The 16,297-nt window shown below is 39.2% G+C and overlaps 1 protein-coding gene across 3 annotated transcripts in view; it reads right to left on the reverse strand.

Annotated features, from left to right (window-relative positions):
- LOC122671912 (dnaJ homolog subfamily C member 16) overlaps window positions 1-16,297 on the reverse strand; it is a 65,854-nt gene that overhangs the window by 32,254 nt on the left and 17,303 nt on the right. For all 3 annotated transcript variants that reach the window (XM_043869396.1, XM_043869395.1, XM_043869398.1), the window contains 2 exons: window positions 10,053-10,088; window positions 1,298-1,434 (listed from right to left, as the gene is read on the reverse strand). In XM_043869396.1, coding sequence (XP_043725331.1) covers window positions 1,298-1,434; window positions 10,053-10,088 — 173 coding nt within the window. The remainder of the gene's footprint in view (window positions 1-1,297; window positions 1,435-10,052; window positions 10,089-16,297) is intronic.

Genomic DNA, 16,297 nt, shown 5'->3' on the forward strand with positions numbered 1-16,297 from the left:
TATTTCTCAAATATAGCCTATGCTACACATAATTCAGTACTGTAATATACAAAAAAATAAATGAAACCAACTCAAATATGTAATTGCAACTTACAAATGGGAAAAAAAAAACTCTTAATATTATTAAATATTAAAATATTACAACTTAACTACATATACACCATACACATAAAAGTGTACAAGTGTTACAACTTACAACTATAACTCCATAAATGAACAATCAACCAATAAGTATCAACCCTTTTTTTTTTTTTTCAAACAATGGTTGCAAGAAAAATAATTTTTAAACCAAAACGAAAAATTTTAAATAATTCAAAAACAGAAAAATATTAAATCTGACTCCGTGAAGTTGTAGATTGTCCTATGATTTGTCTAACATATAAAACTGAAGCCTAACCACTACATATTTACCTCATTTTTTGCAAAAATTAACTTTAGGGGAAAACGGTATAGCTCTAACTGTGAATCTTCAAGAAATCTAGCTCAAAAATATACCAAATCTTTGTTGTAGATGTGTTGTAGATGTGTTGTAGAAGCCTCCAACACATTCCACCAAGATTTACTGGTGGAATGGCCAAAAACTCAAAAGCAAGAGGTTGGAGTTAGGTTTGGTCGAAATATATCAAAATGGGTCGAAACAACAACACATTTCGACCGAGATTTGGTATTTAAATCAAATGAATATATTGTTTTGGTGATACGAAACCAAAATGCCGCAACGATACGAAAAAACGACCAAAACGTGAAATTTTCGGTCTAAACATTGCATGCCTAAAGAGTTGCATCCAGTTTCATTTCGACCAAGGTCGAAACCAAAATATTTCGCGAGATTTCAGTCATGCGACAACAAGAAAAATCTCTTAGGATTTTTTTATTATGACCATAGAAATTTTATAAAAAGAAAAGTTCGATAGTTGAGTCAAACCTTCTAACACTTCAGCATGACAATGTGAACAAGATATCCGATTCTATATTCATTATGAGGCTTCAAAAACATCAAACATAAATCAGGTTAGTGAAAGAAAATTATGGGTAGAGAGCACATTCAGTTGCTCAAGAAAATATTTTGTTTTACAAAGGAATTTGTGACAAAGAAAGCCAAAAGTCTTAAATTACAAAATATTGATAAAGCATTTAACCTTTTTCCTTTTGGGTGGTTGATAATGATATAAGCATTACAGTGGGATAATCCAATAAAGAACTGATTGCAATTTAGTATATTGATCATTTATTAAAACGGAACTGAACCAGATGAACAAATGTTGCTAAAATCAAGAGCACAAAGCATATGACATACATATTCCACCAAGTGGAAGATTCATCTTCCCGCCATAGCACGAATGCAAAGGAAGCATAAGCCCAATAATCCTTGGCAGCTTGACGCAATATTGGAGCAGCACGCTCCCCTGTTTTTGAAAAGAAAATAACTTTTACCTAGGACCAAAAAATAAATAAAACAAATATTATTGAACCATTGGAGAAAAGAATACTAAAATATTAAGACAATGTAATTACTTCATACAATAATAAAATATGGGGAAAACTAAATGATAGTTACAGTGGAGACAGTTAGTATTGTCATGAGGCCACACTCTCTTGCCATGTGGCAACATGATAGATGTGGTTGGGTCCATCACAACCATGTACTGTTAAAAAGTGAGTCCAAAGTTTCATAAAGGAGCAAGACCCACTTTACAACGCTTGAATCTAGTGGTAATTTAGTTTTGGAAAAAAAAAAAAACTGAAACTTCGGTAATCTTTTGTCATTATGGACTTAGTTTTAGACCATTTCCATACTAGGTTTAGGCTGGAACTTGACCTGTGAGACACGTCAGGGGTCCTCTATCAAATGGATTTCTATGTGACAAGCCATGACATACGCTAACCATCATTGGCAGAGTAATGATCTACTCAAACCTAATAAAATAAAGTTCATGAGTCCGAAAGCAATTCTTATCATGATTCCATTTGAAAGATAAAACTACCAAAAAAAAGAGCTCAAAACCTGTCCTGCCCAATTTATTGGACTACCTAGCCTCAGAATTGAAGCCTTCTTCATGGAGGCTTTCTTTTGAACCAAATGGACCAAAATCTAATAGAATCGTTTAACCCACTCCTTAAACACTCCTATAGCACCTACACATTAAGTCTCACTCAAGATGAGAGTTAAATAAGACGCCATATAGCACAAGGCTCACACATCAATGTTAGAGGCTATAGCTACAGAATAAATGTTATGGCTACATTAATATGGTTAAGCTCGAGACTGCAAATCCTTGCCAAAAGCTGGCATTTCATTGAAACCTGACAATAACTCAGTGCACCCTCCAACAGATAAAAGAAGCATTTTTCAAATCATGGTTGAAACTTCAAGTTGAACTCCCTTCCCCCTTGAGATTTCATGTCACACATTAGGTCCCATGAAATAGCAATGGTGGGGTCAGGAAGCTGGCTGGCTGATATCTTAAAATCAAGGGCAGCAGAAGGAACCCTATTAATGAGAAAGGCAGCAGTAAGCATAGCATCACCCCAAAAATACTTAGGACCCTGAGTGGTAAACATCAGAGAGCGAGTGACCTCCAGAAAATGGCGGTTCTTTCATTCTGGAATCCCATTTTGCTCAAGAGTGCGGACACAGCAGGTTTGGGAGAGAATTCCAAGGGTATCAAGATACTGAAGAAAAGAACTATCAATGTATAATGTATAATGTCCCATTGTCACTGCGGAGAACATTAACATGGGCATTGAACTGAGTTTGGATCATCTTGTGGAAAGAAAGGAAGCAAGAAAAAGCATCGGATTTGGACTGAAGAAGACAAACCCAAGTTAATCTAGTACAGTTATCAATAAAAGTGATAAACCATCAAAACGACAAAACCCACCCCGAGCAACTATCCGAGAAGGACCCCATAAGTCAGAGTGAATAATAGAGAAGGGAATCAAACTTCTATTATCACTAGAAAAATATGAGGACCGAATGTGCTTAGCAAGTTCACAGATATCACAGTTAAAGTGATCCAAGTTACATTGTTTGACTAAAGAGGGAAACAAAGGACATAAACAAAAAAGGAAGGATAATCAAGACAACGATGCCAGTGATGGAGCTGCCAGAGAGAATTGTCTTCACGGGTAATATGAGCTGAAACTGGGGAGGGAGCAGTAGTAAGACCAAGTTCCAAGTAGTAAAGACCATCCCGCACTCTACCATATCCAATCGTTTGCCCCGTCGCTAGGTCCTGAAAAACACAATGAGAGGAAAAGAAGTGAACAGATCAAAGTTGGCACAAAGATTAGGAACATGTAAAACAGAAGATAAAGAGATATTGGGAGTGCAGGAGGTAGATCCTTTACCAGAAATAGCAGAAAGTGAACCATCAGGGATTCGGACCTTGTCTTTGCCCGAACAAGGGTTATAAGAGGCAAACAGGTCCGAGGAGCTGGTCATAGCATCTGAGGCTCTAGAATCAATTAGCCACGAAGAATCAATATGAAATGGCGCAAGAAAAAACCTCGCTGGGCTAAATGGGAAGCAGGGGAAGGAGAGGAAGTCGTGGTAGTAGAGGCAAAACCAAGCTAAGTCATCATACGTTGGAGCTATGTCACAAGTTGTTCTGCAGACATAGATGAAGTATCAGTAACTTCAGGAGTTTCGATCAAGTGAGCTTGAGCCTGAGGACGAGCAGAACCAGCTTTCTCTCCCCTTCCACCCCCCTTGGGACAGCCATGTAATTTCCAGCAAGTCTCCCTAGTATGACGAGGGCGGCCACAATAGTCACATTGTATTGGAGGAGGAGTAAAACTAGCCTTACTGACTAAACCAGCATTGTCCATAAGTAAAGAAGATTGTGGTGTAGTAACAAGAGCAGACTGAGGAGGTGCAGTAGGAGGCATCATGACAGAACAGCGGTGATCCTCATGTTGAATCATATTATAGGCTTCGAGTAAAGTAGGAAAGGTACTCCTATTGAGAACTTGAATATGTATATGATCATACTCTGGATTAAGGCCAATGAGGAAAGCATAAACTCATTCCATTTCTCGTTCCTTTGCAAATGTAGCAAGAACAACTGGCTTAGTCACAGTAACAAGAAGGTAGAAGTTCAATTGTTGCCATAATGTCGTTACGGCAAAATAATAGACAGACACAAAAAGATCCCTCTGTTTAGTTTTCTGAGCTTGACGACGAATTTCATATATTTTGGCATAGTTGCCGGCTTGACCATAAGTGTGCTTTGCAGCATCTCTCAACTCCTTGGCTGAATTAAGGACAAAACTAGAGCTAATAGATGATTCCATGGAGTTCAAAAGGAACGACATGACCAGGGCATCATTTGCTAACCAGTTATCCTCGGCCAGAGTTTCAGTGGGCATAGGGGTGTCACCATTAATATACCCAAAAAAATGATTACCACGAATTGTAAGGAAGCATGCACGAGACCAAGCTAAGTAATTTGTTCCATTCAACTTAGTGGGGCCAGGTTGGAGAGTAGGACGATGGTGAGGAGCAATAGGGTGACTTAGATCACCGCTCCCAGTAACACCAGATGTACTAGATCCCTTCATGAAAAAACCCAACAAATGCACTAGAGGGTAGAAAGAAGTTGCTACTCACAAAAGAGGGAGAGGTAGAAAACCATATAGAGGGCAGAAAACGCCTCAAAGAAGCATCAAAGAGAAGTAACAGCAGCTGTAGAGCCAAAAATAGGGCCAGAAAAGGACCGGCAGGGGCTGGAGAGGCCCAGGAAGACGTGGAAGCAAGCAGGCAGAGCCTTAAAAGGCCATAGAAACCATCAGTGGTGGCAGGTGGTGGTTTGACGAGGGCCAGCAGGCGGTGGCAGTGGGAGACCAACGTGATCGGTGCAAAAAATGATGCCCTAAAGGAGGGCAAAAGGGGCCACGGGGGTGGCGGCGACAGTACATGGTAGGGCGGCAGCAGTAGGCAGGATGGTGGTACGACACGCATTAACACATGTTCAGTCAACCATGTTGAACCAAGAGGCTGAAGCTTCGGCGGTGGTGGTGGTGATGGCAGCAGCGGTGGCAGTAGTTGTGGCGGACTCTAAAAGAAATCGCTAAAGGGATTGCACTCTAATACCAAGTTGAGAGGAAGAGAGAAAAGAGAGAATGATTTGGCTTGTCAAGAAGATAGATGCCACCACTTTATTTATAATTAGAGACCATTGCAATAATGGAAATAAAATCCTAGCAGAATCACATGTGCAACATGTGCATAATGAACCTGGACACTTTAGTGTATCCAGGTCTAGGTCATGGGTCGACAGATCACTCTTCAACAAATATCCATCGTGAAGTAACTGTTCTCAACCCAATTCATGTAGCAACAATCAATGTGAATTTTGTGACTAAAATGGAGCAGAAGTCAGATTTGTTATGATATAAATGATGGTAATGATGACAAAGGAGTATTTCAAAAGCCATTCCCTTCTTGGCATGTGTATAGCATAGTTAGTAAATACGCATATTATACACGTACCCGAACGTTTGAATGGAAAAGACGCCGTATTGCATATAATACTTCAGAGTTGGATAAATACGCGTATTTTAAGGGTCGTCGTATTATATTCGAATGAAACGCATATAATACGCGTGTAATACGTTTTCATATATATATATACATAAAAAACTAAAATCCATCTTAACCGTTAAACCAATTCTAAATTTCTAATATTAACTGTTAGATTAAAAAAAAACCTAAAATCTACCATGTATCAAACTCTAGGCTCTTCGTCTTCTCCAGCAGAAAACCAAACCTCCAGCAGCCGGTTCCCCTTCTCCATTCTCTCTGTCTCTTCTTCCACTTCTTGAGTTCTGCCGGCGATTGCAGCGGTGCTTCTTGCGTTCGTCAAGCCGGCGATTGAGTGGATTATTCTTGTTGATCGTTTCCTCTTCTTTGTGGTTGGTTTCTCTGGAATCAAAGCCTTCTCTAAATATCTGATTTGTTGGTACTAGATTTATCTTTGTTGATAAATTTTTAAATTTTGAACTTGTTCTTCGTAAATTCAAGGTATTATAAACCTATTGTTATTGTTGCTGCACCGTGACAATATGCTCCATCTAAGTCTGTTTCTGCAAGCATACTGCCCACTGATGAAAGTTTTATTCCATTATATATTCATGACCATTGATGTTATCTTAATTGGACTTTGTTTTGAAATGCCTTTATGCCCTTCTAACAAATCTGTGAGATAATCTTTTGAGTCCGTGGTAATGGAGAAAACCCTCCTTCTCTCGTTTTGTTTCTTTATCTTTTTCATGGCAGTAGTTGGAATTGCACCATCAATTGTGCTGCAACTACTTAGCAAAATAAGAGAACCCAACAACACTAGTTTCATCCCACAACCCATCCTTCTCTCTCCAAGATCCCAGATAATGGTGAATCAAACCAGAAAATACTAAAGGGACAAGAAAAGAGAAGAACAAGAAGAACACAGAATTAATATATTGTTGTTCATCTAATATAATTATATATTTATAAGGAATCCAAACTGAAGAAACAGAATCACCTTTACAAATGAGATTAGGGAGATATTTAAGCCAATTAATTAAGGAATTGAAATGTGAAACCCAATTAAAGAAATACAGCTAATTGGATTATCCCTTTTTGTTTTCATTTCAACTGTTATTTTTTGGACTTTAACAGGGATGAGCAATATTCATTTCAATCATCCATTTTGATTGGCCATTCTAAGCCCTACAATAAAGAATTTAATGAATCTAAGCTTGTTAACCAATCAAACTATACATTTAGGCACATCATTAAATGCTATTATTGTGTTTATTAGGTGTACATGTCTGTTGCATAGTAAATATATGCCCATATTTTTGCTCCCATATTTTTACAGAGCAACCGTATTATACACGTATTAAACACATACTGTATTATAGCCGTACCGTATTATTGTGCCGGGTTTTTTGAAAAGTATTATTGTTGTATAGTCCGTTTGACTGCCGTACATATCCGTTCCCGTATTATTGCCGTTCCCGAACTTACTAACTATGGTGTATAGTTACCAAGATGCAATTTGGTTAGTGCTTGAACTTTATGGATACCTTATCCACTTCACCTCTATTCATGCATCAAATTTCAGTCAATTGGACTTTAGCACGTCAGAATTAAGTTTGAAAATTGGTAGATAAGTCATTTAAAAAAAGAAAGAAAGAAAGAAAATTGGACTCGCTGGACATACAAGAGGAAAAGTCCTGAGTATGGCGGGCCATTCAGTTGAGATGGTAACATAGGAACAAGCCATTGAATGGCAGGATTAGCTCCAGAATAAGTAGAGTTGATGCATGTAGGCGCAGATATGTAATCTTTTGAGTAAATTACATGTACCTCCTCTGTACTTTGGTACAATTAAAAGCAACCCCCCATTGTTTGAACAATTACATGGAGCTCCCATGGACTATAGTGGGGCTTACAAATAACCCCAGTCCATTAAGTTGAAATCGTTAGTTGAAGCAAAACATTCATAAATGGCCATCCTACCCTTCATTAATGTAGTTTTACCCTTTTACCCTTATTTTACAAAACCCTTTAATACCCCTTGGTGCATGTAATATTACCCTTTTACCCTTATTTCAATTACCCGTCTTCTTCTAACTGCAAATCGCCAGCGATGAAAGCTTAATCCACAACCTACAAAACCTGCACTCTCCAAAGCCATGTCCGTCTTTGTCATCTGCACGTCCTTACCGGCACTAGAAGAATCTTCTGTAGCTGCTGCAATGGCAGCCACAATAGCAGCAACTCCAGCAACTGAAACTGTCGCACGGAGCTGGGCGTTGTGCACTCGGGTTTCTTCTTCTATCTTGTGTCCTTCAACCACCTCCCAACTGTCTTTCTTCCTCCACCGCTAGCACCACCACCACTGCCGCAAGCACCGCAGAATCAATCTTAAAGTAAAAAATCATGTAACTGTGCCACCAAAACACCAAATAGGAATTCTGGGAATCGAATTGATTCAATCTTAATATATTTTTGCTGCAACTCCAAAAGCACACAAAAGGAAGAAAACAAGACATCACTTTCTCAAGAGATAGGCAATGGATATTTCGGGGTTCTGCAGGCGCGTTAATTGACCGTTGAATTGGGTATTTGCATCTCAGCCCTTTGTAGTTCGTTGACAGTACATCACAAGCAATCCATTGCCTATCATCCCTCTGCAACCCACCGGCGGTGCCCACTACATCGTCCTCTTCTACCCACGAGCTCTCATCTCCTCCATCTCCATCGGCGACAACGATTTCAATCCCTCCACGACGGACCTCTCTGATTCCTGTGTCTCTCCCCTCGCTCTTTTTCTCTGCTCCTCTCCTGTGGTTGAGGAATTTATTGCGCATCGCACTATTATTACGGGAGAAATATTTCAATGATAAGTTGGTTCATGCCCTTGGAAAACCCTACACTCATTGAATTTCTCTCAAGTTCTTTTGAAAATTACAAATCCGTCAAGTGAAGTTCATAAAATTATGTGACCTACTGATATAGATGAAGATTAAGAAAGAAGCTTATGGCCATGGTTGCTGAATCACAGACTCATTTGATTGATGGAGAAAGGTACGTCACATCAACTGACCAATCAATGTGGCCTTTGGACATGAAGAGGCGCTTGAGATGGGAAGCAGAAAAAGAAAAGGAGGAAGAGGAGCTTGCAGATTAGCGGCAACGGTGGTGTGTGAGTTGCTGGAATCGCAGGGGTGTGTCGGTTTGAAGTTTGTGCTCTAATTTCACAAAAAATGAATGAGAAAGAAGGCTCCAACAGAGACTAACCTTCGCTAGAGAGTTGCTGGGCAATATGTTGTCCGTCGGAACTTCTATCTTCTTCACCTTCGTCAGAGATGGGTATGTAGCAAACCCCTTAACCGTTGGCACCCTATTTGGAGATTTTAGGTTTGAGGATGTAATAAGGGTAAAAATGGTATTTAGATTTTATCATTTTAGTTCAAGATATAATAAGCATAAAACTGTCTTTTACATTTCAAAACTAACACCGTCAGCCTTCAGTGCGTATGTAATTGTTCAAACAACGGGGAGTTGCTTGTAATTGGACCAAAGTACGGGGGAGGTACATGAAATTTACTCTATTTTATTACTTGTGTGGGCCAGAGGCATCATTAGTTAGGATGCATATAATGCAGCCACTAAAACCCTACTTTCAATTAAGGTGTTGCAAGTGTTATAGCTAGTGATTCAGGCAAGGAATATATGATTGAAGGCAGGTCAGAATCTGATAACAGAATTTAAGAGCAAACCAGAAAACTAGGTATGGAATTATAGTTTTATACGAGAAAATAGGTATTTATTAAATCCAAAGTCAGAATCAGGTTGAGTGGTCTGCTAGGACTACTAGAAATTTAGAAGAATATTAAGATTTTCTACACGAGGAGCAACTCTTCCGAAAAGCTCGACCTGAACTCAATCTGGGCCAGCCAGGTGTATCTGCTGACCTGAAAAACCAGGTTAACTACAACTGCATTGTTCAGTTCTCCTTATATTCCTATCGGCCAGGATTTTAGACTTATCTGATTCCAGTTTGCCAGTTATAAAATATAATTTCTCTGTAAAACCTAAAACCTGATTTCTGTAATTTCCAGAACATCTTGCTATTTTCTTCTGCCTAACAAATCAGTACCCTAGCTTCCTTTATTTGGCCCATTACCTCCAGGCTAATTTGGATTTTGATACCTGCCTGCATCAGATGGGCAACGAAATCTGACATGTGGGCATGTGACCAATGTAGAGAATGTCCCATGAGTTCAACAGCCAAAACTACCCAGTCATCCCTCCAAATGGAAGAAATAGCCTATGGTCAAGCAAGTTATCCAAAATGAATCCCATAATGTTTAAACAATATGAAGAACTAGAGCCTTTTTAACACTGAACAAAATGAGTAGTCAATGTAGTGAAAAGAAGTTAAAACTAATAACTGAAGGAATTCCAAGTACCGCAGAAATGCAGATGACAATAATATGATGCATGAAAACAAAACATCTATCGAAGAATTTGGGGGCAGAGTCAATGAACTTGTTACCTTGTGATGACCACTCTTTGCAAGGAACTTCTGTCCCTGGGTTTCAAATAAATTTTAATATTAATTCCATTGTTGGGTCATGAAATGAAGTGTAATCATCAAGCTAAAAAATGCATGCAATAGTTAGGTAAATTTTAGCATCTTCTAAGATGTACCAAGGGAACAGGAAAAAGAATTAAGTCGAAACCCATTTGAACTGATGTATCATGCATCCAAAATTCTATTAGACCAAGGATTCTTCTATTTCCTATAATAGAATATCACAAATTTTGTGTTGGCAGCTGAAACCTAACAAATACGGGGAGAGGCAAGTAGTTTTTGTCAAAATGCTCAAAATGATGTACTGGAAATGAAATTGCAATCAAATATATGTCATGTTCTAATAACGACAATTACAGTGCATAGATATCTGGTGCCTTCAACAATATTTGCAGAAATGATGTAAAACTTCAGTCCACATTCCCAGACACCCTATCAAAATGTCAACATAAAAACCTAAAGAAATCACAATATGGATTTTTTTTTTAATTCACTTAAACACTTGTCACAAAAATGAAACAATAACTGTATCAAGGCTAATTTTTTCACACTTATCACTAATAATTTGCAATTAGGCATACTTTATAACTTCTATGCTTTTCTTCCATTCATTATCATTAATGAAGTTGCAAGTGCCATGAAGGGGTCCAAAGTTATTATAATATGGTATGCCTATGTTACTAGTATGCAGCGGTGGGTGTCACACATAGTTGTCATGGTGCCTAAGCAACCAAGACGTCAAAAAAAAAGTGGCCAGAATGCCTAGGCAGGGTGTAGGCAACGCCTTGACAACTATGGTGTCACATGGAACCAAATCTTGGAAAAGACGATTCGTGGACTCGGAGGGGGGGGGGTATACATATTTTTTTATATTTTTAGTTATAGTATAGGTTATTTTAGCATTATAAAAGTACGTACTAACTTTTTTTGGTATACTTTTTCACTTACAGAGTCTCTCTCTCCCTAGGAATCAGTTGCTTGAAAAGAGTAATGGAGTCAGAAAGTCAAGAAAATACAGCTGAGTCCACTTCTCACCCATCTTTGAGATTCTTCCAGTGTGCAATTACAATCCTTCTGTATCGTCCTATGACAGCCCACCACTTCATAACTCTCAAAGTCCTGAACCAATTTTTCCATCTTGGTTCAATAAATTAACAGGAATTGACTTTTTGTTTATTTTTCATGCTAGAACCTTGTAATTTGTGTCCAGGAGGAAGAGACAAAGATCTAATAGATCACTTGTATGCAAGTAGGAGATGACGATGAACATTACTGACACTATGGTTCTTATTAATTATCATGCACAAAGAACCAGTTTTTCCTTTTTCTTCCCACACCAAATCTCAAAAATTATGGAAGAAGGCTCTTGAATGCTTTTTCACGAGGAAGTTTGTTGTTGCCAACAATTCCCAAAAGCACGTTGTGGAAGAAGGCTCTTGAATGCTTTAGCACATGTTCAGTCATCCATGCCAAACACGAAAGAGAAGCCGAAGCCTCGGCGGCGATGAAAAAACCCTAGGCAAAGAAGTGTTTTTAACCCAAAAAGTGGATTGAGCTCTGATACCAAGTTGAGAAAAGAAAATGAGAGAATGATTTGGCTAGTCAAATATGACAGAGCCCACTCTTATTTTTATTGATAATAATGATTACAAATAAGGCATGATTAGATAAGGCTGACTCATATTCCTCATCTAATATACAGATACATCGAACTTGGACATTACATGCAGAACTAAACCAACTAAGAGAACCTATGAGTGAACCGGACCAAATCCTTCAACAAAAGCAAATAATCTATTCCTAATCTGAATAGGAATGTGTCTTCAGTTCCTTCTTCCCTGCATCATGTACACATAATCTGAGATGTCAACAACAAAATAGACTATTGGAACTCCTATTCCACAATAGTGCCCTCATTATTATACAAGTATGACTATTCAAATGCTTAACCCATTAAACATATTCTTGCCTAGAGTCAAAGGAGCAGCTACTTTATTAGCCAAACTTCAGGTAAAAGATCCCCCCCCCTCTTTTAGAATACTGCAGCTCCGACTACTTTCCTCTCCATAAATCCTACTCAGTGATCACAAAAAAGAGCGTACCAGTGCACAAGGCTCCCGCTACTGCAAGGTCTGGGAGGGGCAAATGTACGCAGCCTTAGCCCCGGTTTGCGGAGAGGCTGTTTCCATGTTTCGAACCCTCAACCTGATGGTTGCAATAGCACAACTTAACCGTTGCACCAACAAAAAACTCAAAATAGAGTACTATTAAGAAAAACAGAGAATGACATTCATAATCACATTAGACTCAAATGGGATCCCCCACCCTCCAAACATGACAACACATGCATTTGTACTTGCATTTGCAAATGATAAGCAGAATTTATCAAGGTTCAAGAACTCAGTTTCGGTACAGGTTACCACCAGCCAAAAAACCGAGTTGAACCAAAACCTTAGCGAGTTGGTGTAACTTTTTTTTTGTTTTTTTTTTTTTAACTCGAAGGCTGGTTTCGGTGGGTTTTAGACCTAGTTTGCGCTTGAAACTTAGTACTCAGCCTATTTTAGGTCATTTAAACACAATGGCACAATCAGATTTTGCAAAAACAAAGTCCAAATAGGAGTTTCAATTCGGACCCTAGTAATGTAGCTCTAAATAGGAGAAGGATCCTATTAGAGGCCAAGCAACAGGATCTCAAAGGGGGCTGCTGGTTCGAATGGACAGAATTAGGGTTTTTAGGTCATTTTCTAGGGTTAGGCTTGGGGGAACGGGGGTAATTCTTATATGGTTTTAATAGGTAGGTTTTAGGGAGTCTAATAATGTAGGTTTGGATGATGTTTAACTAAAAATTTGAATTTCAGAACATTAGGGTTAGGGTTTCGGGTTTTGGGTTTTAGAATTTAACCTGAAACTAGGGTTTTTAATGGGATTTTAGGGCTGGGGTTCTGGTCGAGTATCACTGGCAGCGAGAGGGAGATTCAACTGTAATTTGGGCTGAATTGGATGGCTAGTTAGGTCTGGACAGGTTTTATGTTGATTTTAGGTTTTACAAAGAAGAGGGGTAATTAGGGTTTAGCTGTTGGGGATGGGGCAGCAAGCTAGTTCAAGTGGAAGGTTTATTGGAAGGATGTTATGTCTGAAATTTGAGGGGATTTGACTGATAAAATAGGGCTGGACAGAACTTAGATGATTTAGGGTTTATGGGATCAATTGGGATGGGGTAGGTTTGGGATGGAGGATTAGAAGAAGAAGGGGAAGAATGAAACAAAATAACTAACCTACTGGTTGAAGAAGATCTTCAATGGAGGCAGCAGCTCTGTGATAGAACGATAGAACCACCTTCCAGCTGTACAGGATCCTCCCAGCCGTCACAGCGTAAGGAGTTGTAGGAAATCCACCTACCCTTCTTCCTTGATAGAACCACAAGGCAAACACTCACAAGGAGCAAAGGAGCAGCAGCAATGACAGCCAACAATTCTGTTTTTTTTTTCAAATATTCAACTGTGGGGGAGGCTCCCACGATTTACTTTATTTATAATAAGGCCCAAGGTCAAAACCTAATACAACATAAACACATCCTTCAAAAATTGTGGAAATGTGTTGCTAAACACAAAATAACTTAAAACTTAAAAGTAAAAAAACCTATTTGTCCCTACTAACTTAAATTAAAAAATACTTAATTAAATCACTTAAATTGAACCAATTGAACCAATTGGATGCAATCAATTTGAACCGGTTCAATTTAAAACAGAAAAATAAACTAAGTATAGAATAGAAAAATAATAGAATTGCAAACCTAAGCTATGGCTCCCAAACTAAGCCCTGATTTCAGGACTTCTTCTTCTTCTTCTTCTTCTTCTTCTTCTTCTTCCTACGGATGTGGGCACTTGGTGCTGCATCAGCTCCCCCCCGACTTAAAAGCATTCATCTCCGATGAACGGTTGGAGGTTATGGAATGGTCATCCAAATCAGGGTCAAGCTTCTTAAGATCATCCTCAATAGGTGGCTCAAACTTGTAAGCAAACAGCAGCTCTTTGATGCAGGGAAGGCTGGATTTCTGGCTGGGTAGCAGCCTCTTGAATCAGCACATGAATACCTCTTGTATCGTTACCCTCGTCTTCAAAGTAAGCAGCCGCATCATCCTCATCATCAGCAGGATAAGCATCGAAACCCTTGTCTTCATCATCATTGTGGGCTTCTTCCTTCTCAACCACGTTGATGTTCTTCCTCTTGCTTGGACAGTCCTCAGCAATACGTCCCTTTTCTTGACAGTGGAAACAAGTGAAGGGTTCATTATGCCCAAGGTACTAAAACTCGGTTCTCGGTACCAACTCGGCCCTTGGAAAAACCGAGTCGAGTCGAGATCTCATCGAGTTGGTGCATTTTTTTTTCCCGACTCGAAGCCTCAACTCGATGGGTTTTAGACCTAGTTTGGGTCTGAAACTTGGTATTCAGCCTATTTTAGGCCATTTAAACACAATGGCACTATCAGATTTTGTAAAAACAAAGTCCAAATATGAGTTTCTGTTAAGAGATCAGAATTAGGCTGAATGCTTAGATGATTAATTATCATCCCAAGCACATCTATTTATATTCATAATGAGGTATAGAAAAGTACATAAGCAATGTGGGACTAAACCACACATACAAGACATAATAAAAAAAGAGAAAAAGTCCAAAATACCCCCACGGTATTCTGGCTCATATAATCTAACACTCCCCCTCAAGTTGTAGCATAGATATCATGCATGCCCAACTTGACTAAGATACGAAGAAACAGTTTGCCACTTAGTCCCTTAGTGAACACATCAGCCAGTTGGTCAGTAGACTTCACAAAGGGAACACAAATAAGTCCAGCTTCAAGCTTTTCCATGATGAAATGTCGGTCAACCTCCACGTGCTTAGTATGATCATGCTGGACAAGGTTATAAGCAATGCTAATGGCGGCTTTATTGTCACAATAAAGCAACATAGGAAGATGGACAGCAACACCGATATCCTGCAATAATCCTCTAAGCCATAGAAGTTCACAATTCCTTGGGCCATAGCACGAAACTCGGCTTCAACACTGGACCTAGCCACAACATTCTGCTTTTTGCTACGCCATGTGACAAGGTTCCTACCCACAAAGGAACAATAGCCAGAGATAGATTTTCTGTCAGTAGAACCAGCCCAATCGGCATCAGTATAAGCTTCAATCTTCAAGTGACCATTGGGAGAGAGAAGAATTCTCTTTCCTGGAGCAGACTTCAAATACCGCAAAATACGACGGACTACATCCATATGTGAGAAATAGGGGTCATGCATAAACTGGCTCACCAAACTTACAGCAACAGCTATGTCAGGTCGTGTGTGAGAGAGGTAGATTAGTTTACCCACTAATCGCTGATAACAACCCCTGTCAATAGGCTCACCCTCTTTCTCCTTAAGTTTTGTAGTAGCTTCTATAGGAGTATCTGAAGGATGACAACCTAGCAGCCCAATCTCAGTCAATAGATCAAGGATATATTTTCTTTGAGAAAGAAAGATGCCCTTCGAAGATCGAGCAACTTCTATCCCTAGAAAATATTTTAGAGTGCCAAGATCTTTTACTTCAAACTCACGACCAAAGAAAAGCTTTAAATTCTTGATAGCATCACCATCATTACCAGTGATCACAATATCATCCACATAGACTATGAGAAGAGTTACCTTGTCACCAACTCGTTTGATAAACAAAGTGTGATCAGCATTGCTCTACTTATAACCTGCTGAAATCATAGCCTTATAAAATCTGCCAAACCAGGCCCTAGGTGACTGCTTCAACACATAAAGTGCACGCTTCAATTTACTGACCCTGCCCTTGGTCTTATCATTAGAGAAGCCTGGTGGAATGTCCATATATACCTCCTCCTCAAGCTCCCCATGGAGGAAGGCATTCTTTACATCTAACTGCAGAAGATCCCACCCAAGATTTACAACACAAGATAATAACATCCTGACAGTGTTGAGCTTTGCCACTGGTACAAAGGTCTCCTGATAATCAACTCCATAAGTTTGAGTGAACCCCTTTGCAACCAGACGTGCCTTATATCGATCCACAGATCCATCAACCTTCTGTTTGACCACAAAGACCCATTTACATCCAACTGGTTTTTTCCCTAGAGGAAGAGCCATAAGATCCCATGTATTATTTTTATGTAATGCTCTCATTTCTTCCAACATTGCTG

Source organism: Telopea speciosissima, chromosome 8 (assembly GCF_018873765.1).
Source record: "Telopea speciosissima isolate NSW1024214 ecotype Mountain lineage chromosome 8, Tspe_v1, whole genome shotgun sequence".
Taxonomy (NCBI): Eukaryota; Viridiplantae; Streptophyta; class Magnoliopsida; order Proteales; family Proteaceae; genus Telopea; species Telopea speciosissima.